Consider the following 25,622-nt stretch of genomic DNA (forward strand, 5'->3'; position numbering starts at 1 on the left):
TTTATTCAAATGCATTCTTTGGGTTATCTGAAATATAAAGAAATACTTATTTGAACCATATATGTATGGAATGTATTGTGTCTCCTTTGGATGGAGACTTATTGGATACCCTGTACTCACAACCAATTTTCCTTGTTCTTGTAGGCTATCTTTTTGTTTTACCTCCTTGCTTCTCACCTGGATGCTTCTGGTTATAGTTCTTAGTGTCATATTTAGAAATAAGACCAAATACATGGCAACAGAAGGCCACCTATGCACTTTTAAGTACGTCAACATATAATTACATTTGCATCTAAATGTATTTTCAGGATACATTTTGTAACCATGGCAACAAAAAATTGTATAGTGTAGCTATAATAATATTGACTACACATGGTGCAACCACAGTATGAGTTGATCATGTGCACTGGGCTCCTCTTGCAGATCCCTATTGCTAGTAGTGGTATCAGAGGAATGGGATTCTTGATGCGATATCAGCTCAGCGTGGACGGAGGCAGTCATGTTACCCAGCGCTTCATCACACAGTTTGTCAAGGTTTGTTTTGCAGTAAATAATCAATCTTTAATCTGTTAATGATCCCAATCTATTCTGCTGGATTTACACTGGAGGACCAAGCAACCCAATTTAATGACCATCTTGTCCCTTTTTTTGTAATTAGTTTTTGCTTTCACTCTTTTCGTGTACTTTTCAAGTGACATGTCTCTCATAAAACTGTTGGATTTCACTGGCTCTACTTCAACTACCAACACCTGGGAGCGATGACACAGAAGTAAAAAAAATAGTAATGATAGAAGTATTATAAGATTGGCTGGGCTAACTCTTCCCATTGTTTTTAAATGAAAGTAAGCTCTACCTTGCTCCACTGGCAGCTGTCCGCAAATATTTTCGCTTATTTAATGATCTGCCTATAAAGTCAACCCCTGTTACAAATTGTGAAAATCTGGGGCATTATTGACACCCCCCTCAAAAGCTTTGTAATTGCCTATAGATGCCACATGGAGGCAGCAAAGAACTAGGCATCCTTCCATTTTCCATACTACTTATCCTCACTAGGGTCAAGGGCATGCCGGAGCCTCTCCGAGCTATCTTCGGGTGAGAGGCGGTGTACACCCTGGATCACAGGCCACATATAAACAAACAACCAATCCCACTCACATGCACACCTACAAGCAAGATAGTCTTCGCATATTTTTCCATGCACGTTTTTGTGACATGGAAGGAAACCTGAGTATGTGGAGAAAAACCACGCAGGTACATGGAGAGCATATAAATTCCACACAACCGAGGCCAGGATTTGAACCTTAGTCCTCAGAACTGTGAGACAGTCATCTACCGTGCCCCTGCAAAGAACTACTATGGTTTAAATGAAGATTCCCAACTCACTCAGAAAGATCATCAAGATTCCCCTATACAGCACCAAAGCAACTGTCATTGCTTTTGCATGAGCCCAAGAACAGCAAATGTGTAAGTTTTTAGCAATGAATGGAGGAAAGGTTAAAAAGAAAAAAATCTGCAAATGTGTAGGGGATCACTTTACTGTATTGCCTCCTCGTACTGTGAAATGCTAGAGCCTCCATATTTGTAGAAATCCGAAACACTAACATTGAGCCAAGGCTTGATCAGAACCTTTCACTTTAGTAGGACTCCAACTGAAATCTGCATATTTCAAAACCTGCATTCATTAGTCAATAATCTTTTCGAACAAGCTGTACATTTCTGGAATATATAAATCATTAACCTTTCGCATTGTAGTATACAAGTTATTTAAAGAGTGTCTGTGCTTTACAGGATTTGCTCAATATGTGTTATGCTTAGCTATAATTGCAAACTTGCTGGAAGTTATGTGCTTGTATTTAATTGCATATAAACAATGCAAATATGAATTATAACTGACTCCATAACATCTTTTTCACATGAGCGCTAACAAAATGTTCCACAATCAGCGTACTTTATCAGCATAATATGTTGACGTTTAGGAATATGAGGAATGGAGTGTGGAGTAGATAAAAAGATTTGTGTTCATTGTGACACCTACTGTCTGTGTGACCTTGCAGAGTCTTCAGAACCAGTCCAGTGACATCAGGCTAGTGTCGGAGCGAGTGCTGTGGTGGGTCTTCAAAGAACCAGGAGCACCAGCCATGGAAGCAAGTCACATCAAGCCTTTGTTGAAGACTCTTTTGGACAACACCAAAGACAAGAACACTAGCGTCAGAGCCCAGAGCGAACACACCATCGTCAACCTGTTACGACTCCGGCAGGGAGAGGAATGCATGCAGGTCAGACCACGGACTGACAGTAGGGTGTGTTATCGGCTGAAGTCACCTAGGCAAGTAGACACTCATGTTGGGTTTCTGTTACGTTTCAGATGATTACAGCCATTCTGGACTCGGCAAGTAATGACCTCCTATCAGAGTGTCACCGCCGGTCTTTGAAGAAGATTGCCAGTCAGCAGGACTCCAATGAAGAAATAGATGACACAATACTCACGTGATTGAACCAGACTGAGCTATATAATGTCAGCCAAACAAATGGATCGAAAGATTTGATTTCCAATGTATGCCAGGTCCAGATACACATCATTTTGCTCTGTTTTCCAGCACAGGAACTCACGATATTTCCCATCTGACAAACAAAATTGCAAGGCCATACCTATTATTCAACCCTGTTTATTTTTTTTTAATCGCCACCCCTTGTCAGGAAATCCGCAACCTCAACATCAATTTTGCTTTATAGCCTCCTCATTGGTTTTTTTTTTTTTTTTCAAATTGGTAGGCTCAAAATTTTGATTTATTCAGCTTTCAAAATGTTTTTCAATGTATTCCTCTTTTCATAGCTGCACTGGACAGCTGAAAAGTATAATTCTGGCCCCAAAAGGTCCAATATGGCGATGACTGATGTAAAAGCTGTCTTTGAATGCAACACAAGTTCCTATGCTGAGAAAACAATTATTGGTTAGTATTTCAATCCCCCCTATCAATAAATCTTTCATTTCTTATTTCATTGTTTTAACAGCCTTTAAACTGAAAGTTTTTTTTTTCTTTAACAAAAAATAATTTATCACATTTTACATCTTAGGTTACAGTTTTGTGACTGTAATGAGACCAATTATGTTGGGAATTTCTGACAAAAAATATTATTTTTTGCTGAAATAATTTGTGATGCCACTGTAATGGCATATTGCACACATGGCATACGTTTGGGTAGGTGCAAGTGTTTACAACAATGGTGGTTTTTATCCCATTGATTTGGTTGTAAAAACGCAATACAAAATTAAAAGAGCTTGATTTCATACTGCAGAGTGAATGATTTTCAAGCCTTTTTACTCAAGGCTATGTTAAGGTTTTGCTGGGCTGTTGATACCTTTCCGCAGGCATTTGGATTTGGTATGAAAATTAACAAGAAATTAAAGTGCCGGTCTTATACTTGGAGCCTACACCAGTGTCTCAATCTAAATGCCATTTCTATAATCAATAAATCAGTTTTTGCAATTATCCCTGGATCTTAAGTGTCTACGCAACCAAGACATTTTGCACAATTCCATGTATTCAACTTTATGGGTGCAACTGAACATCGTACTGTTCCAGCATAAGCTTGACTGCGACCAGAGCACAATGCAAAGGCATCTATCCATCCATTTTCTGAGCTGCTTATCCTCACAAGGGTCACAGGGCTGCTGGAGCCTGTCCCAGCTAATTTCAGGGAGGAGGCGGGCTACATTCTGAACTGGTTGTCACCCAATCGCGGTGGATGGATGGACACAAATTCCTTCAGATGTGCAACAAGATCTTGTGGAAAGTCTTTCCAGAAGAGTGGGAGGTATTGCTCCTGATGAGGGACTATGGGACAAGTGGTTTAGTCGATGCAGAAATGGTTGGAGGGGGAATTAGATTTGTCAAGTATCTGCGCTTTAGTATTTTTTGCAAGATTTTTTTTTTTATACTTTATCTGGAAATGAAATATTTGTACTTGATAGCACTTGTTTTATTTTTTTACATCTGGTTTGATCAAAAGAAGTAAAGTCAATCAGATGAAATGACCTGCTTGAGCTTTGTGAATCTTATAAAGTGGTAAAGAGCAGGGACGAACGAAAACCGGGGATCACGACTAAAAGTAAGTAAAACAACTACGGCAACTAATTGGCAGAAGCAAAGTTTTCTGTTCGAAAAATGATTCGTGGTGCATCGTTTCCGGTTATCTTTCTTGAGCATTGGTTCTTGCCTAGTTGAAGATATGGGAACAGTTTTTATCGTATATAGGTCGATCCAAGGCAAGTTAGGCTAGTCATTTCAAGCGACATATAACGTTTTTACCTTTTTTCTCTATCAGTCGGACTACTTTAAATTAAAAAGAATCAGACCTCCAAATCTCTGTGTACGTTTGTTTTCGTTTCGCCAATCAAAATAGGTTATGTAATTGACAGTATGAAAAATGGTCCGTTTCATTTTTTTTTTTTTTTACACAAGCATTTGCACAGAATGTGGGTATTTTTTTAATACTTCCGCTAATGTAATTATTGCCAGCCACATATTGTTATAGCTTAATGTATCCGTCGCTTTACACTGTTGTTAAATTAGTGCTTTTTAAATTGTTCCAGAAGGTGCAAGGCAATTTTCAACCGTACAGGGCGTCCTGGCGTCTCGAGCCTGCGCAGTGCAGCGTGGCCGAGTCGGAGTGGGTCGCAGTTCCACCAACGGATGAGGAAGCGCAGTTTCCGGCTGCTGGCGGTACGAGGCGAACCCGAACCCCGGAGAAAAACGACGCCGGCTCGGGGCGAGCGGTTTCAAGCAACGGTATTTTTTTTTACCCCCGGCAAAATCGGGGGGACGGGGTCGTGTGTGTGTGTTATTTTTTATGAGACAAGGGACTTGACCTAAAAACGGTGCGAAGAAGCGGCTCAAGGCGGGAGTGAGCCACGATCCACCGGCATGGCCAGGGACTACGATTACCTATTCAAGCTGCTCATCATCGGTGACAGCGGTAAGTCGAGGCCGGGGATATAGCACGGGAAGTGGGCCCGTCTTGTTTTTACACACGCCTAAACGCCTGATTGATGCGTGGACGCACTTTCCGTTCAGGTTTCATTTTGTATTACTAGTGTTCTGTTTTTCGGGATGAATTTGTTTAGTCTAATGTACCCGGCCGCCATACTCCAGGGTTAGTGACAGGGCGGAGGTTTTGTGTCCGGGCTGGTTATGTCTGTCGAAAAAGAAGGATGTCTTCTCTAGAACAGCCGAATTTGTCCTTCGAGCATCTTCTTTTTTTGGTGTGTAGCAGACAATACTTTTCTCAACTAAAGACCGAATGAGACCATTTGAGGTTGTTTTTATTTGGCACTTGCTGCGGCAGCTAGCATGAAATTAGGCTAGCAAATTTTTCATGGGTTATGAAGCTGTTGCCTCTGCCAGTTCGAGCTATAGGCTGTGATGATATTACAAGGTTAGGACGCTTCGCACAAAGCTAAACAACAACTACTGCGACAACTATTTTGTAGGGGGTGGAATAACAATTAGCAATGTCGATTGCTAGCCTGAAAATGTTAACGCTGGCAAAGGAATGCTGCACTGGGGTCTGATTTGCATCTCAAGGCAGTCACGTTTAAATGTAATGAGGCCGTCATTTTTGTGTGAACGAAAGCGCAACTTCCTAAAATTATGTGCGAATATACTCAGGTTGAACGACTCCTTTCCTTTTTTAACGTTATGTTTATGTACTCTCGTTAGGTACCCTCAAATTGCATAAAAACATGAAAGACTCGACTTAGGGTTAGGGTCTTAATTGGACTCAAAAGTTAACCCGCAGCGCTTAACTGTACTGTTTTGTGGGGTCTGATCTTCACATTCATTGTCCATGCTGATCCTGGCACAAGCGCATCATCATCAGAGAGGACACACTGACTCCAGTGTTCCTTCAGCTGCACTGTGGAACTATGACTGACTGTATTTCCATGCTGTGATAACGAGCTCAAAATGCAATGACTGCTGCCCATTTTCCACAATAACTTACTGGTATCTGCAAGATAGTAGTTACGTGTTCTGCTTCCAGCCTGATGTTGCTTTTTGAGGGTTAAGCCACTGTTATTGTTTGAACCAAATAATGGAGCAGGGATGCCAAAGGATATGGATATCTGTTAAATTTGGAGCAATAAAACACCAACTGGGATTAGCCAATAGGTATCTTAGATCACGGCCTAAATGAAGCAGAGGAATTTCATTGGTCGTCGTCTTCTTTTCCTTTCGGCTTGTCCCGTTAGGGGTTGCCACACGTGTCATCTTTTTCCATCTAAATCTATCTTGTGCACATTCCTCTCTAACACCCACTGTCCTCATGTCCTCCCTCACAACATCCATCAACCTTTTCTTTGGTCTTCTTCTCGCTCCTTTGCCTGGCAGCTCCATCCTCAGCACCCTTCCACCAATATACTCACTCTCTCGCCTCTGAACATGTCCAAACCATTGAAGTCTGCTCTCTCGAATCTTCTCTCCAAAACATCCAACTTTGGCTGTCAGTCTGAGTTCATTTCTAATCCTATCCAACCTGCTCACTCCGAGCGAGAACCTCAACATCTTCATTTCTGCCACCTCCAGTTCTGCTTCATGTTGTTTCTTCAGTGCCACCGTCTCTAATCCGTACATCACCACTGTTTTGTAAACTTTGCTCTTCATCCTAGCAGACACTCTTCTGTCACATATGAGCGTTCATCTAAAGAGGAATTTCATTGGTGACAGCTAATATTCTTTCACTGTCACTTATTATCAAGTCTACCTTCTCTCTCTTCCTCGGTTGCAACAAATGATGACTGTACCACATTTATTTTCAATTCCATAAATCTTTCAGGTCTGTCCTATCCAGCTGATTCATTTTTCCCATGAAAATGTCTGTTTATCTTTTACTGTGTATGACTGCGAAGTGCATTTCAGCAGTTAGTACAGTTGATATTGGGTTTGCATTTGTGCCATGCTGTTCGGCTTGGATTCACAACCAATTCATCACCTACCAAAAACGATCTATCTGTGTGGATGATTCATCTTAAAGCTCACATTGAACCCTCTGTTTCCTTCACAGGAGTGGGGAAGAGCAGTCTCCTGCTTCGTTTCGCAGACAACACATTTTCAGGTGGGCGTTTCTGTTTCAGTCAAATACAGTGGAAGTTCCGACGATGACTTGTCTGTTTTGTGAAACTTTTCAACTTGAAAATTTTCATTTGAATGTATTATAGTTAAGGGTCAAGTGTCATGAAATGGATGATTTTTAGTATGTTATTAATGAAAAAACGTCAGGCAATATGGGCCCATGCGTTTTTTTCACCACAAAACATGATTTTGATGTATACAGCTTTTTGTAACTCCCACCATGAAGATCCTCTTGAGGGATTTGTTTTGAAGAAGAAGCAGGAAGTGATGTATAGGACAGCAGCGCCCCCAAGTGGACTCGTTTGTTTCCATTCGTTTTACCTCCGGGACAGTAGCTCGTTGTTCCTTCATGTTAGCCAAAATGCCGGCTCATTGCATTGCTGGACATTGCTTGAACACTCGGTTGAATAGACCGGTTGAATTACCCTTCATAAGTTTGAAAGAGACCCGGTTCGTTATGAAAAATGGATTGCACGGGTGCAGAGGACGAGAGCTTCGTGGGTTCCAAATCACAGGTAGGTATGTATTCAGCTACTAAAAAAAAAAATAATAGTTTGGGGCGGACCACGTAATCGATCTCTCATAACGTAACAAAAGATCCGCATATGAAATATGTCGATGTGCTGTCGGGCTGCTGCTCGGACAGCGGCGAATCTGAAGAACCCAGTCTACAATGTCTCACTCAGCCTTGTGTGTGTAGTAATGCTCCCCGGCTCAATAGTGTTCATCGCGTACTGCGGTGGCTGTGAACAACCCTCTATAAGCAGCCCGCCTCAGCGCCGAAAATCAGCCAGACCGGCTGAGGCGCCGCGTTCGGCGGTCACAGCTTCTGCGAAGGCTGTGTGTAAGGCTTTGCAAACGAGGGCGGCTCTGAAGAACCCAGCCGAGAATGCATCAGTCAGCCTCGTGCGTGCAGTAATGCGCCCCGGCTCGATAATGTTCATCGTGTACTGCAGTGGCTGTGTACAACCTTCTAAAAGCAGCACGCCTCTGCTCTATTATATGCCACACCAGCTGAGACGCCGTGTTTGGCGGTCACAGCTTCTGCGAAGGCTGCGCATCGTGCTTTGCGGACGGGGGTGGCTCTGAAGAACCCAGCCGAGAATGCGTCACTCAGCTATGTGCGGGCAGTAAAGCGCCCTGGCTGACTGTGTTGTTCATCGTACTGCGGCGTCTATGAACACCCCACCACCGGCCGGCTGCAATGAGCCGCGATGGCTCATCTTCGCCATGGAAGTGGTTCGGATGGGGATGCTGTTTGGCCGTGATCGCATATCATCTGAATATGGCTCGAAAGATTAGTGTAATATTTCCCCGGTGACTTCACTCTGTTGAGTGGTGTTGTCTTTTTCGAAAAGAGCTTCCGTGTCAGAAGGGACTTCTTCGTCTCCCATAGCTAAGGTGCACCGCGTGTTTTCATTGCCAAATGTCCAGGTGACGTCCCTTACAGAGGATGCAGCCAATATGGCGACCACTTGGATATCGTGGAATGACACGTCTGGAACTTTGCACATGGATGACGTGCTCTCCGCTCACATTTATTTTTTCGTATGGACATTGAAGTGAATAATGATATGTATTTTTCATTACAATATCTATTTTAGGATGTTTATAGGGATGACACTTGGACCTTAAATAATTAATTTTAGGGTCAATTGATCCATCCTCTCCAAACCTATAGTAATGATTCAGGAAAACCTATAGTATTGGTACAGGAAAGTAATATTTACCATTTACTATCATGCATTTATCGAAATAAGTTAATCGTCATGTTACTACGTGTAACATTTAAAGACTTGTTGTAAGAAGAGTGAACATAGAAGTGAGAGGAGGAAATTGATATATATATTATGAAGTCAGAAAACATAAAATTAAGTTATAGGGTGGTGCAATGAACTTGTCACGTAGGTCTGGCTGGATCCACTTGTAGCGACGATTAGCCAGTTTTGAAGAGCAAATTAGCAGGCAAATTACCAGTACTATGCGCCTATAGAGAAAAATGCTCAAATATACTATAATGCTAGTCACATCACAGAAGGACTAGGAATGAATTTTTCCACCACTGCAAACTTCACTTAAGAAAACAGGCATATACATTATAAACAACCTAAATATAATGAACTTTTAGAGTATAAGATAAACTTTATTGGTCCAATAGTGGGGAATTTGCATAACTTTAGATGAAATAGTGAAAACAGGAAATACTAAAAGAACACGTAAGGGGAGACATTTTGCTGTAAAAAGAGTCCACTATTATGTGATAATGATTACATTATGAAACTGAACAGTATTCACAAATATTTTTATCCTACTACATAACATACTGCAGTAACTGTCTTATGGTAATATTCTAGACATTTCAAACATGGAAATTCGGACAAACTGTTCAAGTGAATTTCCATAGTTTAGCTGCTCTGCAGTGATTGACATAAATGCAAATTTCCAGTGATTTTACACAGTTTCATAATTAGTAATTGATGGCCCTTGAGAGGATAACAGCTCAGAAAATGGATGGAGAGATGGGTTTATTTTTCATGTTTTAATAAATGTAAAGCATTTCTTGTTGGATTTTTGTACTTGTATGAAAAATGCCTACAAATTCAGTTTGATTGATTATTGAGTAGCTAGTACAGACAAACCTGGACTGTATTTCTCTTGTTTTCTATCATGTTCTGTGGTGATAGCGGTAAATATAAAAGTAAAACAGTTAATCCTTCAGATGCTCAATAACGCCAAGTCTCACAAGGATTGATCATGTCTCGTGTGAAGATTTTATGTTTCACATATGAGCTATATTTTTAATATTGTGGTCAAACTCCAAATTGCCTGATTTTCAAAGGATATGTATATAACACGGTCCTAAAATCTTGAGCTATGTTACATTTATGTTTGCAGGTAGCTATATTACCACAATTGGAGTGGACTTCAAGATCCGGACGGTGGAAATCAATGGTGAGAAGGTGAAGTTACAGATCTGGGATACAGCAGGACAGGAGCGCTTTCGCACCATCACATCCACGTGAGTTGATGTATACACAAACGTATGCAGACACACAGTGGTCTAAGGTGATGTTCTTGTTTTGAGCAAAAGAATGAGGAAAAAGGGCATTTGTGGTCTTGAGATTTCGTATAATTAGATGAAGCAGACGTTACCATTTAGCCCGTGTGCCTGCGTAAATGAGAGTCATTACCTGTTAAAATTCCACTATCTATTTAGTACATTATGTTGCTATCACACATTGGCTCAGTCTTGGCCCGGCTCATCAAAGTACGCCAATGGCATTAACATCGAGGGGGGAAATGTGGACATTTAGCTACTGTGGGTCGAAGATGGACGGGTGAAAAGCCGGTTTCTTTGGCAGAAAGAAGAGGAAAGCACAAAGTCTAGAACTTAATGTGGGGACTTTGAATGTTGTGACTAAGACGGGAAAATCTCAGGAGTTGGTTGATATGATAATTAGGAGAAAGATTGATATACCATATTATGCAACCAAGAGAGCAGGTGGAAAGGAAGTAAGTCTCGAGGTTTAGGGGCGGGATTTAAAATTTTTACCTTAGTGTTGATTGGAAGGGAGATGGGGTAGGGGTTATTTTAAAGGGGTTTGATGTGCTTTGTCAGGAAGGGCAGAATTTGCACAAAGTCAGGCCGATTGTCATTATGCCAGGGATCGACACTAACTTTTGTAATAGTAGGACTGTGGTCACACAAGCACATGATTAGGTCACACTGTTTTTTGAGGAGGAACAGCTTGGCCATGGCATACCATAATTTTAGTTGACTCAAGATATTTTTGCAAAATTTGTTGGTGAACAAGATGTTTGTCTGCAACAAGCAGTAGCAGGAAAAAAAGAAAACAAAAAACAAAGTTTTTACTTTTATTTGATCATTTCTTTAGCTCAGAGGTGGTTTTTATAGTGAGGGCTTCCACCCTCTACACCTAGTAAGACCACTTTATTTTGGGCATTGCCACAACCATATGATTGACAGACAATACATTCAAATATGATTGCATATGTGTACAGTTTCCCTTTTTGATGAGTCACACAATTATTTTCTTGCAAAACAACCCAATTTACCAATTTAGAGTCATAGTCCTGAACAGGACATGGATAAATCATGATCACTGCAATTATTGGACTTTATTTTAATGACAATTTTCCTATTCCAATATTTTTTTTAAATGAGTCTGGGTTTTTTAAATTCTCACATACAGTAGCTTCTATGTAATAAACCAGGTATAGATAGATTTCTGAGCTTTGCAAGCTTCATTATTAAAGCCTTTGCACATGACTGTGGTAATATTAATAAGTGAAAAGCTGTTGGTGACTTGCAGCAGTAGGAGTTTACCGGCTTACCTGACTTTCCACACTAGGTCAGAATCAGAATCATCTTTATTCGCATAGTACGCCAGAAACATACAATGAATTTGTCTCCGGTAATTGGAGCAGCTCTAGAATGACATACGTGACGACAACAGACAGTCTGAGATGTAAAGACATTCCAGTAACAGTCACAGGGCTCCTAGTAATCTGGCAGTAATGGATTTTTTTTTATTGTCCAAAGGAAGCAAAGTCCTTTCGCATTTAAAGCAGTTCAGAGTGCCTAATAGTACAGTGGAGTGATCATTGTGCAGAGGGCACCAGGACTTCAGTGTATGCAGTTTAAAGTGACTAGTCATGCAATAATCTGGGTCAGTGTCGATTGCGCAAGTGTCGCCGATATTATTCAGTCGTTTGTGCATGTGGAACCGATGCTACTCAGGTACGAGTGGCTAGCATTGGTCAACAGCAGTTGTGCAGATGGTGCAGCATTGTGCCACCACTACAGTGAGTGGACGATTAATGTCTCATATATAGTAATAATTAGCCCAGCCGAATGTAACAGGTGCAGACTTGCTGACTGGTTCACCAGTTGTATAGATGAGTCGTCTACCACTTGTTATTTTAAATGAATTAGCTATGGGCCAGAGGCTATGCATGTATGTATGTGGTGGTCACTAGCCAGACACACCCACTTACCAGCCTGTCTGTGATCCGCACAAGAAAAACATTTACTCCGCGTGGCCATCACACAGAGCGTATCTGAATCCAAAAGTTAGTTTATTATTACATAGTAGTATTTATATAGTTTTTTTTTTCTTGTCTTTTGGCATAGTTCTTTAAATAACTGATGGCGTAATAGGAAAGACAAGGCGAATGAGAGACAACACGTAATGTGCGTTTCACATTACGAGACAAATTTGGTCTTTCACGTTTGCACTATGTCAGACTACTGCAATAAAGTCTCTTCTTCCAATACGACCGCATCCTGATTTTTACGATCATTGGGCTTTTTGTCAACTCAAACGTGACAGGATACACTCGTTACAGTGGGGATAACAACAGAAATTGCACCGATTGTATTATAAAAAGAAAATGAGGGGAAAAAAATTTTGGTGGTCACTGGTGCTTAGGAGATAGGAGGACGTTGGTGTACTGTAAGGCTTGCTGGAGGTATGTTCACATTCTTTGAATACGATACAGCTCGCAAGCAACAAAAAGTTACAAAGCCTAGCAAGCTAGTGCTAGTGATTGTTTGTAAACTTGATGACAATAAGAGTGAATCGTGCCAACTGTATTATATGAAGAAAATGGGGGGAAAATGTTTTGGTGTTCACCGGTGCTCATTGATGTAAGGCTCGCATGAGGTATCTTCACATCCTTTTAATACGATACGGCTCGCAAGGCAGCAACAAAACGTTACATAACGTAGCAACCTAGTGCTAGCGCTCATGGTTGTGTGTAAACATGCTGCCGTTCTGTTGAACACGATTTACCAGTGCAGCAAATTTGAGCCTTTTAGGAGCCAAGGCACATACTTTACAATTGGAAAAAGCTCACGGCAGTCCAACAAACAATGTCACAAAAACTAGATATATTAATTGGTTTATGTACTCACTGCCCTCTCATAAAAGATCATTAATTGGTCACTATGCCTCTCTGGCATAAATAGATGAATAAAGATGCATTATTTATTGTAAATATATATTTTTGAACAATTAAGTACAACAATATATACACTAAATGAACAGATCTTTTAAATACTCATTGCTCCATCTTGTGATCAGATCAGTTATTGTTGTTTTTTTTTTTTTTTTTAATGCTGATCTGCCCCAATAATACTGATCGTGTAAATCCTATTCACAAGGAACCAGTTACCCTTTTCCTGTGGTTGTCTGCACCACTCCACCTGTACATTGTGGGCATGTTCAGACTGACACTCCATAGAAATGTATACAAAGATAATAACATACACATGGTGAGGCAGACAAAAGGTCCTTTGTGTTTGTTTGGCGCTGCAGAGCCACACTGGGGCCAGCTGGCTGTTTGAAGCCTTATCTGCAGGTTTACATTCGACTGGTCTCCACTCTCATCTGTGTACAAGATGTTGTTCCAAAAGTCCTGGTGGCTTTCTCGCATGAATTTAATCAGTCATAAAAAATATTGCAAGTCATCATTGAGTTGCCTCCTTGTGAAATCTGAAGCAACTAAATATTAGTTGTGTTTATATTGGCTTTGAAGTTTCGTTTCCTTTTCTCTATGTTGGCGTTGGTACTAAGTGCAACTCTCCTTTATGTGTTCAGGTATTACAGAGGAACGCATGGGGTCATCGTGGTGTACGACGTCACAAGTGCAGAGTCCTTTGTCAACGTCAAACGATGGTTACATGAAATCAACCAGAACTGTGATGATGTGTGTCGAATATTAGGTGAGTGTCTGCATACTGAAAGATTTTCTCTGGACTTAGTGGGGACTGCCTACACTCATTGGCCACAACATAAAGTGTCTAGCAAGTGATGTTAATGTTTTTTTTTTTTTTTTTTTTTTTAACATTTGTAGCAATTTTTCAAATGTGAGTGATCCAACAACATGACAAGGAAAAATAATTCACGTGTCCTTCCCATGTGTAGTTTCCTGTAGTTTGTTGTACTCAACGTCACCCAACACATCACACCACACGCTCAACAAATGATCTCCACAGACAGTCTTCTCTCTTCTCCCAAACCAGATGTCACAACACTAATATTCAGTTGAAAGTGGTAACATAGTGCCACAGGACATCCACAGTGCTGGGAAATACAAAGGAGTAATAGTAGTTATAGAAGTAGTTATGGCGGTAGTTAGTGGTGTCATGATTCATTCATCATATAGATTTATCCATTTTATTTCCTACGGTGCAACTGGATCAAGCTGTGCTTGGCAGGCTAACCTTCCCGACGTAAATATATTCATTTAACTCATTTTAAAAGGTAATCAATCAAGTGAATCGATACTAGGAAATAACATTGGATTTAAGCATGGCAGGGTTAATATGGAGGCGTGTACAGTGGTACCTCTACTTACGAAATTAAGCCGTAAACCGTTTCGTAACTTGAATCTTTTGTAAATAGAAACTCATATGTCATGTAAATAGCCTGTAAATTGCTCACTTAAGTCTGGCGAATTTCGTAAATCTCTCAAAGTAGCTGCTGTTAAGCCTCTTCGAAAAAAATGGCACTGGAGGATTCCACGTTGGCAAGCTATCACAAATCTCCCGTTCATAGCTGAGATTCTTGAGAAAGTATTTTTAATCAAATCAGCAATTTCTTGAATTTAATTGACGTTTTGACAAAAGTCAATCAGGTTTCTGAACTCATCACAATACAGAATCTGCTCTTATCAAAGTGCTAAATGACATGGGGTTGAATCCTGACTCAGGAAAGGGGTCAGTTTTGATCTTGTTGGGTCTTAGTGTGGCTTTTGATATGGTAGATCATAATATACTGCTCAACAGGTTGGAAACATGGGTAGGACTACATGGAACGGTCCTTAAATGGTTTAGGTCCTACCTGGAGGAAAGGAACTTTTTTGTAACCATTGGAAGTGCTCAATCTCACCAAATGGCAATGACCTATGGGGTCCCTCAAGGGTCAGTTCTTGGACCCCTCATGTTCAGCCTGTATATGCTACAGTTGGGTTAAATTCTTCAAAACTTTAATTTTGACTATTCATAGCTATGCAGATGACACAGTTATACTTAGCAGTGTCTCCAGATGACTTCAGATCACGCTCTTGTAGGTCACTATATGTTCCTCCCTCTTTTGGAAATAAGTGTTCACTACAGCCATCTCCATCCTTTTTGCAAAGTCCACCACCATCTGCCCTTCAAAGTTCCTTTCCTGGATGCCGTACTTACCCATCACTTCTTCATCGCCCCTGTTTCCTTTACCAATATGTCAGTTGAGGCGGTAGAACCACGCAGGTAGATTATATTTTGTGCAGACGATGTAATCTGAAGGAGGTTACTGACTGTAAAGTAGTGGTAGGGGAGAGTGTAGCTCGACAGCATAGGATGGTAGTATGTAGGATGATTCTGGTGGTGGGTAGGAAGATTAAGAAGACCAAGGTAGAGCAGAGAACCAGGTGGTGGAAGCTGAGAAAGGAAGAATGTTGTGCGGCCTTCCGGAAAGAGGTGAGACAGGCTCTCGATGGACAACCGAAGCTCCCGGAAGACTGGACGACGACAGCCAAGGTGATCAGAGAGACAGGCAGGAGAGTACTTGGTGTGTCATCTGGTAGGAAAGGGGAGAAGGAGACTTGGTGGTGGAACCCCATAATACAGGGAGTCATACAAGGAAAGAGATTAGCGAAGAAGAAGTGGGATACTGAGAGGACTGAGGAGAGGCGAAAGGAGTACATCGAGATGCGACGTAGGGCAAAGGTAGAGGTGGCAAAGGCTAAACAAGAGGCATATGAAGACATGTACACCAGGTTGGACACGAAAGAAGGAGAAAAGGATCTCTACAGGTTGGCCAGACAGAGGGATAGAGATGGGAAGGATGTGCAGAAGGTTAGGGTGATTAAGGATAGAGATGGAAATGTGTTGACTGGTGCCGGTAGTGTGCTAAATAGATGGAAAGAATACTTTGAGAAGTTGATGAATGAAGAAAATGAGAGAGAAGGAAGAGTTGAAGAGGCAAGAGTGAAGGACCAGGAAGTGGAAATGATTACTAAGGGGGAAGTCAGAAAGGCATTACAAAGGATGAAAAATGGGAAGGCAGTTGGTCCTGATGACGGTAGAGGTATGGAAGCAATTTGGAGAGATGGCTGTGGAGTTTTTGACCAACTTATTCAACAGAATACTAGCGGGCGAAAAGATGCCTGAAGAATGGAGGAAAAGTGTTCTAGTTCCCATTTTTAAGAACAAAGGGGATGTTCAGAGCTGTGGGAACTATAGAGGAATAAAGTTGATGAGCCACACAATGAAGTTATGGGAAAGAGTAGTGGAGGCTAGACTCAGGTCAGAAGTAAGTATCTGCGAGCAACAGTATGGTTTCATGCCTAGAAAGAGTACCACAGATGCATTATTTGCCTTGAGGATGCTCGTGGAAAAGTACAGAGAAGGTCAGAAGGAGCTACATTGTGTCTTTGTGGATCTAGAGAAAGCCTATGACAGAGTACCAAGAGAGGAACTGTGGTACTGCATACGTAAGTCTGGTGTGGCAGAGAAGTATGTTAAAATAGTACAGGACATGTATGATGGCAGCAGAACAATGGTGAGGTGTGCCTTAGGTGTGACAGAGGAATTTAAGGTGGAGGTGGGACTGCATCAGGGATCAGCTCTGAGCCCCTTCCTGTTTGCAGTGGTAATGGATAGGCTGACAGATGAGGTTAGACTGGAATCCCCTTGGACCATGATGTTCGCAGATGATATTGTCATATGCAGTGAAAGGAGGGAGCATGCAGAGGAACAATTGGAAAGATGGAGACATGCACTGGAAAGGAGAGGAATGAAGATTAGCCGAAGTAAAACAGAATATATGTGCGTGAATGAGAAAAGTAGAGGGGGAAGAGTGAGGCTACAGGGAGAAGAGATAGCGAGGGTGGACGACTTCAAATACTTGGGGTCAACAATACAGAGCAATGGAGAGTGTGGTCAGGAAGTGAAGAAACGGGTCCAAGCAGGTTGGAACAGCTGGCGAAAGGTGTCTGGTGTGTTATGTGACAGAAGAGTGTCTGCTAGGATGAAGGGCAAAGTTTACAAAACAGTGGTGAGGCCGGCCATGATGTACGGATTAGAGAGGGTGGCACTGAAGAAACAACAGGAATCTGAACTGGAGGTGGCAGAAATGAAGATGTTGAGGTTCTCGTTCGGAGTGACCAGGTTGGATAGGATTAGAAATGAGCTCATTAGAGGGACAGCCAAAGCTGGATGTTTTGGAGACAAGATTCGAGAGAGCAGACTTCGATGGTTTGGACATGTTCAGAGCCGAGAGAGTGAGTATATTGGTAGAAGGATGCTGAGGATGGAGCTCCCAGGCAAAAGAGCGAGAGGAAGACCAAAGAGAAGGTTTATGGATGTGGTGAGGGAAGACATGAGGGCAGTTGGGGTTAGAGAGGAAGATGCAGGAGATAGGCTAAGATGGCAAAAGATGACACGCTGTGGCGACCCCTAACGGGACAAGCCGAAAGGAAAAGAAGAAGAAGTGTTGTACCACTATCTAAAGCAGATAAATTATTGGATGAGCCAAAATTTTCTTCAACTAAACCACAACAAAACTGAGACAATTGTTTTTGGCAAGAAAAAAAGAAAACTGCTGTTGGTAAATACCTGGACTCACTATCTTTAAAAACCAAAGACCAAGTCCGAAACCTTGGTGTTCAGATAGATTTTCCGACCTGACTTTCATAATAATAATGTTGTAAAAAGGTTCTCTAAGAAATTCTCTTGTGGTTGTGGCATTTAACAAAATTAAATAATTTTGGTGACCCTGACTGACCTGGAACAGGAAAGGTTTCATCTGATATGACTTCAGACTGTGTGAGGGGAAAAAAAGTCAAATATTTTTGCACATTTGTATGTAAACATCTGGCTTCAACTGTATATCATTGTAACATTACAATTCATTATTCACCTTTCAAATCGATATAAAACAAAAAGGCTAACTTGCCAAGTGTGAATCAAATCAGTTGAATTGTTGTACTATAAATAGATACATCGGAATAATGAATGAAACTTGATTAAAAAAAAACTGTGCCTAACTGATACCCCTTAATGAAGTGTATTATTCCCGAGAGCAGGGCTGTCAAACTCACCTTTCTTACAGGCCACATTGTAGTTACAGTTTCCCTCAGAGGGCCATTATGACTGTAAAACCAGAAAAACTTTAACTGCCTCATCATATTCATGAAATTTACGAATTAGTTTTGGAATCAGAAATCATGGGTAAGGGGTTTTTCAACTATTGTTGATGTTTGGTAACACAAAAATGCTTGCAATAACGCAACATTATCATTATATGACATCACAATTTGACATTTTGATACGGATTTGAACAAATATAATGGAAGTTGATACAGATGATTTGCCTTCGAGGGCCACATAAAATCATGTGCCGGGTCGGATCTGGCCCCCGGGCCTTGAGTTAGAGAGCTATCCAATCTAAGCATTCACTCTGCACATGTGCAATAAATATTTTGATTTTGCAGATTTTTCTCCCCATTTGCTATAGCCCAGATTTTGGAGTTTGAGAAAATGTTTTTTTTTTTGCTATTTACTTTGACATGAACCATTACGCGAGTTGTACTGCTAGAGAGCAAAATCTGGGATCTCAACCCTGCAGTGTAACACAGCTTTTAAAGTCCCTAACAACGTTCATCACACGTGAAGTGTTGCCATCCTGGTTAAGGCAGAATGTTGGATGCAGAGTGAGGAGGCTTCTCAAGCGCCACTTCATTCATTCTCTCCTCTTTTCAGTGGGAAACAAAAATGATGACCCCAATTCCAAGGTTGTGGAGACGACCGACGCGCAGAAGTTTGCCGAGCAAATGGGCATTAACCTGTTTGAGACCAGCGCAAAAGAGAACATCAATGTCGAAGAGGTAACTCGGTAGGCAAATCTGGTCCCGTGGTCGTAGGTCTACTTAGCGTGTCTTTGCTTCTCACGCAGATGTTCAACTGCATCACAGAGCTAGTGCTCCGAGCCAAGAAGGAGGTGCAGGCCAAGCAGCAGCAGCAGCAACAGAACGACGTGGTCAAACTCACCCGGAACAGTAAACGGAAGAAAAAGTGCTGCTAGTGAATGGCGCTCAAAGGTCGCTAGCGGCCGTCTTCGTGGTCGCGTGCACACCGGGTGGGACTGAGAAAGTCTAAATTAAAGAACAGATAAAGATTTAAGAAATATACGCTAAAGATTCAAGCAAATACACGTCCCCTTTGGACAAAATAATCATGAAGAAATATATGTACAGATTTTATGGTTATTTCATGGTGTGATCAGAAAGTCTTATTTGGAATTGAGCGGCAGGTCCTGCTTTTCTTAAAGGATCTGCAAATTGACAACTGACTGCCATCACGCTCCAGTGTCGATCCGCTTCACCACATCGCCGTCGTCATATATCCGTCTTGTCCTTCCTTTTCACTTTCATCTTCCTCTTCCTCACTGCACAAGGACATTCAGTGCTTGAGGAGAGGGGCCTTTGTTTTTTCTTTTTCTCGTTCTCTTCTTTTGGGCTGGTGGGTGTATTAGGAGATGAAAAAGGGGGAGGCTGACCTGCTTTACCGCAGCTCACGCCAACACATCCTGATGAAATGCAAAAATGTTTGCTCGCGGCAAAATGAAATAACGAGTGGTAGGTTGCCTAACCTATTGGACGGGCGTTGCTAACTTTCACTTTTTTGTTTTTGCCAAGCTTCCTTCTAACGTGCAGCAGTGCTGAGCCAACAACCTGATTTGACATTTTCTTTTCTTTTAAACTTTACATTTGATTTTTTTTTTTTAAGTATGGCGGAGTTGTAGTACTGCAGTCTTCCTGCACTTTCAGCTATCCCTTTTAATTTTTCTTTTTTTTTTTTTTTTTTTTTTTTTTTCTTTAAACCATGATCCAGTTCAGTGGCAGTGCTGCTGGCTGCTTGTTGCCATAGTAATGCCTGGCAAGCCGTTTGAACATTTATTCAATATCCTACTACTGCACTGAAGTGTCCATGTAGTAGGGCACTGTCTTCACAAGCAAGACAATTCAGCACATAGCAGAAGGACTAGCGCATTATACTAGGTATACAAGTACATGGTCAATTGAGTGCACTAGTAGGACATGGAATAAGTTGCCAAACTGAGTTAGTTCAGGTACTCGTGCCGCAGACACTTGAGTCACCCTTTTTCTTCCGGTGACTGCTCAACAGCGCCTCCCTTTGGTCCTTGGTGAGGCTTTTTGTCTTTTTGGGAGCTGGACGGAGGCGCAACCCGCACTTGACGTGAGCTTGCTTCGGTTCCACATCCGTCTGCCTTTTGACCCCACCAGCCTGATAAAATGGTATCAACCTCCCACACGCTATGCTTACCACTTGATTAAGTGTATGTATATAGATATATCTCTGTTAATATTCAACACGTCACGGGCAACGTGGGAAAACTTGCCCCGCCCGTGTGTGTTCTTATTGAACGCACTCTTCATCTGTGGTTTGTTGTACACTGGAGAAAAACAGATGTACCATTCAGTCCCCCCCCCCAACCCGATGATTTGGATTCGTAATGATTGTTTGGAAAGGAATAAATATTAAGACAGGTAACGACTGAGCTCATTTGTCAGTGACTTGTGGCCTGACTATTTTCAACCTGTGTCTATTTTAGGGATTTTGTGAATAAAATGTGGGAGGAAGTGTACACTGGAAAGATCGTTTGTGTTGTCAATTGATGTGCGTCTTTCACTCTTCGTATAAAGTTATCTACGTAAAATATTGCATAGTTGTCTACATGTTCACGTTTTTTTAATTGCAGCCCACCAATTATTTACATTATCAAGAATTAATTTTGCGGGGGGGGGGTTCATTCGACCACTGCCCCAAGTTTAGATGTTTGTATTAATTTCTCTGATTAAACAAGTGATTTATTATGAAAATTACAGCATTTAAAAAAATCATTCATAATTGTCGTTTTTTAAACAGATACAAAATGCAAAAGTAAATTTTAATATACAGTTCATTAAATTAAACATTTAAAATTCTATAATTTGTTTCTCTTTTTCCTTTGTAAAAATACTTGGGGGGGGGTCAAATAAACGAACTATACTGTAGATATTTTTTTATTTATTGCTCAACAAATTATAATTAAACTCTTAAAAAACCAAATGCACATTATTCTAAAATATTGACAACATACAATCATTGGATAGTTATTATACGTGCTTAATACGAGTGCATACTAAAATTCCTTAGGATAAGTGGTTAAGAGGATGGATGGATAGAGTAGTTTCATTTCATTTATCTCATTGAGTAGTTGCTCTCTTGTTCTCGGTATAAAAAATGTGAAATTAACCACAAATTATGTGGTTGAATATTTTAAAAAGTACGATTTACCCATATGACGAAAATGAGAAAAATAATTCACTTTGTTTTTAAGTGTTTGATTAATAATAAATAGTACAAAATTTTGAATAGTAATTATTCTCATTATTAGATGAAACCATTATACACTCCCCACTTTCTCCAAATGAGCAGGTCTGTCCATCCATTTTAAAATTAAAATGTGGCCTTTAAGCACAAAATTGTGCCCACCTGCTTTTGGCTCTTGAATTGACCTAACATTTGTTGAATATTTTTGGCAATCTCGAAAATAAACAGTGATGAAAGCCCTGCCGATTTTCCCGGATTTTTTAATTTTCATGAAAATAGCTCCGGAAAATTGCCTAAAATTAATCCGATTATTAGTTGACAACATCGGACGAACATGCGTTTGAGTTCGTTGTTTAGCTTTCACGAGCGTAGCCACGTTGAGGCACTAACACTCCTAAGAGTAACGCCCCTACCTTCGCATTTTCTCAAGACGTCGCTTATTTTGTGTGGTCTTGACATTAATTTACCCGTTTATTTCAGAAACGTTGTTAACCAAACGAGCCTGCTCCATCCGGAAACAGGAAATGCAAGTCAACCGTACTGAGCATGGACGGAGCATGTACGAAAGAGCACGTTCAGAACTGCTTCACGTAATGCGAGCGCATTTACGTCGAAAGTCATCAACATCATGAGCCATGTCAGAGGAAATTCAGTAACACCAGGCAGGGGTGCTCTGACTTAGGGTCGATCGCGAGGCAGCGTGACGGCGTAAAAAAAAAAAAAAACAGATCATCAACCACCTCGTCGCTTGATTCAGGTGTGGCTAATACCTCGGCGCGTTCTAGCAAGCCGCCCTCCGATTGACGGCAGCCCGGTGGTGCGTGCCCCCTCTGACAAGACATCACGATTGCCGACAGGAATTTTGTTACAATGTATTAATGTGATTTTGTGGTATCCAGTGATAGTCGGATGGGGGCCTAAAAAAATTGGGCTTGGCCCTTGTGGAACTTCTGCCCAATTTTTTTTTTGTTTGTTTGTTTTGGTCAGAATTAGAAATTTTACTTTCAATTTTTGTCTGAATTTTGTTCACAGATATCGCCAGAATGCACCACAGCCATCGATTTTTTTCAAAAATTTCCTGGGTGGGGGGGATGCCCCCAAAACCCCCTAGTACTCACATTTGTATTTTCAGGAATTTCTATATCTATAAAATAAAGCAAACAAAGCAAAATGTATTTGTACAGCCAGCGCTTTTCATACACAAGGTAACTCGGGGCTTTACATTATTAAAAGCATTCAGATACAAACATTTTAAAAATGCCATTAAAACAGCTTTTAGTGCAAGAAATATCATGGAAAAGTGGAAGTACTCTAAAACTCATGAGAAAAAAAGAAACTTAATGTGAATTTGAAAATACTCACTTGGTACTGATGTCACCTCTGTTGGCAATTTATTCCATTTGTGTCCAGCATAACAGCTCAACGCTGCTTCACCCTGTTCACCCATTATTTGACGTGAGTCAGTCGATGTCAGAGCCCTACCAGGTTTGTATTCCATGAGCATTTCTTTCACAAATTCAGGACCTAAACCATTTGGTGATTTATAGACCAGTAGCAGAACCTCTTAAGCTGACTGGAAGCCAGTGTAAAGACTTTAGAATTTGAGTTATATGCTCTGATCTCGTTCTGGTCAGAACCCGAGTTCCAGCATTCTGAATGAGCTGCAGCTGTTGAATCCTCTTTTTGGGGAGTCTAGTCCGAAGACCATTACAATAGTCAAGTCTACTTGAGAGCAAGTTGACGAGCCAAGATTTGAACCTAGGTTGTCTTGACTGTGAAGCAGTCGTGCAAACCACTAGGTTGCTATGTTGCCTATCCAATTCTACTTCATGTGTGTTTTGTCTAAATTAACTTCTGAAATGTGGATTCATCTTCATATTAGGGGCCTACAACGTGACATGGACATTACCTAATGGCTGCCCACATCTTGTACTCCTCATTGGCTGGTGATCAGTGCAGAGTGTACCCTAATCCCGTATAGGAGAAGCTTCAGTTTTTCACAACCCAAATAAACACAAGATGAACTGTGTAGAAAAAAGGACGGAAGGACAACCTCATGTTGTTCAGGCCTTGTCAGTTTCTCAGAATGACTAAGACCACAGCTTGGTGGAAACAGCCTGTCTCCAAGAATCACACAATGTGTTTATTATAAGCAGATTGTTATGCGTCGATTAGAGAAGCTTGATTTCTCGGAAAACAGCAAAACAAATATTTGGAATAGTTGGGAATGTTCTATAAGTGAGAGCAATGCCATTTGTCAGTAGTGAATGGATTCTCACACACAGCACAATAAATGGGCCCAACAAAAACCCAAAGTTGGAGAAAACTGTCACACTCACTCCCAGTTATCCCATTGGTTATTCATCACACACACGCACACAAATTCTCAGTGGACAGCTTGTGACAGTTACGTCTTCAATTGGAAAATGAGTCAGAAATTGTCTTCTTCTTTTCCTTTCGGCTTGTCCCATTAGGGGTCGCCACAGCGTGCCATCTTTTTCCATCTAAGCCTATCTCGTGCATCTTCCTCTCTAACATCCACTGTCCTCATGTCTTCCCTCACAACATCCATTAACCTTTTCTTTAGTCTTCCTCTCGCTCGTTTGCCTGGCAGCTCGAACCTCAGCACCCTTCTACCAATATACTCACTCTCTCGCGTCTAGACATGTCCAAACCATTGAAGTCTGCACTCTCGAAACTTGTCTCCATAACATTAAAATTTGGCTGTCCCTCAAATTAGTTCATTTCTAATCTTATCGAAACTGCTCACTCTGAGCGAGAACCTCGACATCTTCATTTCTGCCACCTCCAGTTCTGCTTCATGTTGTCTCTTCAGTGTCACAGTCTCTAATCTGTACATCATGGCCGGCCTCACCACTGTTTTATAAACCTTGCCCTTCATCCTAGCGGAGACTCTTCTGTCACATAACCCACCAGAAACCTTCCACCAGCTGTTCCAACCTGCTTGGACGCATTTCTTCACTTCCTTACCACACTCACCGTTGCTCTGGATGTTGATCCCAAGTATTTGTGAAGTCGTCCACCCTCGCTATCTCTTCTCACTGTAGCCTCAGTCTTCCCCCTCCACCCCTCTCATTCACGAACATATATTCAGTTTTACTTGGGCTAATCTTCATTCCTCTCATTTCCAGTGCATGCCTCCAACTTTCCAATATATCATCTGCGATCATCATGGTCCATGGGGATTCCAGTCTAACCTCATCTGTCAGCCTATCCATTACCACAACGAACAGGAAGGGGCTCAGAACTGATCCCTGATGCAATCCCACCTTCACCTTAAATTCGTCTGTTACGCCTACGGCACACCTCACCACTGTTCTGCTGCCCTGTCCTGGGTTAGTTTTCACTTGGCACCCTCAAGGCAAATAATGCATCTGTGGTACTTTTTGTAGGCATGACACCATACTCTTGCTCACAGAAATTGACTTCTGGCCTGAGTCTAGCCTCCACTACTCTTTCCCATAACTTCATTGTGTGGCTCATCAACTTTATTCCTCTATAGTTCCCACAGCTCTGAACATCACCTTTGTTCTTAAAAATTGGAACTAGCAGACTTTTCCTCCATTCTTCAGGTATCTTCTCGCCCGCTAGTATTCTGTTGTATAAGTTAATCAAAAACTCCACAGCCACCTCTCCAAATTGCTTCTATACCTCCACTGGTTTCTTATCAGGACCAACTGTCTTTCCATTTTTCATTCTGTTCAGTGCCTTTCTAACTTCCCCCTTACTGATCATTTCCACTTCCTGCTCATTCACGCTTGCATCTTCTACTCTACCTTCTCTCCCATTTTCTTCATTCATGAGATTCTCCAAGTACTCTTTCCATCTCCTCAGCATACTACTGGCACCAGTCAACATATTTCCATCACTATCCTTAATCACCTTCACTTGCTGCACATCCTTCCCATCTCTATCCCTCTGTCTGGCCAACCTGTAGAGATCCTTTTCTCCTTCTTTTGTATCCAACCTGGTGTACATGTCATCATATACCTCTTGTTTAGCCTTTGCCACCTCTACCTTTGCCCTATGTCGCATCTCAATGTACTCCTTTCGCCTTTCCT

At 41.3% G+C, this 25,622-nt stretch overlaps 2 protein-coding genes across 3 annotated transcripts in view; both read left to right on the plus strand.

Moving 5' to 3' along the window:
* gcn1 (GCN1 activator of EIF2AK4) overlaps positions 1-3,289 on the plus strand; it is a 35,632-nt gene extending 32,343 nt beyond the window's left edge. The window contains exons 55-57 of the mRNA XM_061816524.1: positions 424-534; positions 2,055-2,276; positions 2,366-3,289. Of these exons, the coding sequence (XP_061672508.1) occupies positions 424-534; positions 2,055-2,276; positions 2,366-2,491 (459 nt within the window). The 3' untranslated portion in view covers positions 2,492-3,289. The remainder of the gene's footprint in view (positions 1-423; positions 535-2,054; positions 2,277-2,365) is intronic.
* Positions 3,290-3,728: 439 nt separating this feature from the next.
* rab35b (RAB35, member RAS oncogene family b) lies at positions 3,729-20,019 on the plus strand. Of its 2 annotated transcripts, XM_061816525.1 has the most exons (7): positions 3,729-4,110; positions 4,595-4,977; positions 7,063-7,113; positions 10,026-10,149; positions 13,754-13,878; positions 18,907-19,031; positions 19,100-20,019. In XM_061816525.1, exons 2-7 carry the CDS (start codon positions 4,926-4,928, stop codon positions 19,226-19,228), a joined length of 606 nt encoding a protein of 201 aa, XP_061672509.1. In that variant the 5' UTR covers positions 3,729-4,110; positions 4,595-4,925; the 3' UTR covers positions 19,229-20,019. The 2 variants fall into 2 exon arrangements, with proteins under 2 accessions (XP_061672509.1, XP_061672510.1); XM_061816526.1 differs by lacking the exons at positions 3,729-4,110; positions 4,595-4,977 and adding an exon at positions 4,994-5,075.
* The last annotated feature ends 5,603 nt before the right edge of the window (positions 20,020-25,622 follow it).

Source organism: Syngnathoides biaculeatus, chromosome 4 (genome assembly GCF_019802595.1).
Source record: "Syngnathoides biaculeatus isolate LvHL_M chromosome 4, ASM1980259v1, whole genome shotgun sequence".
NCBI classification, from domain to species: domain Eukaryota; kingdom Metazoa; phylum Chordata; class Actinopteri; order Syngnathiformes; family Syngnathidae; genus Syngnathoides; species Syngnathoides biaculeatus.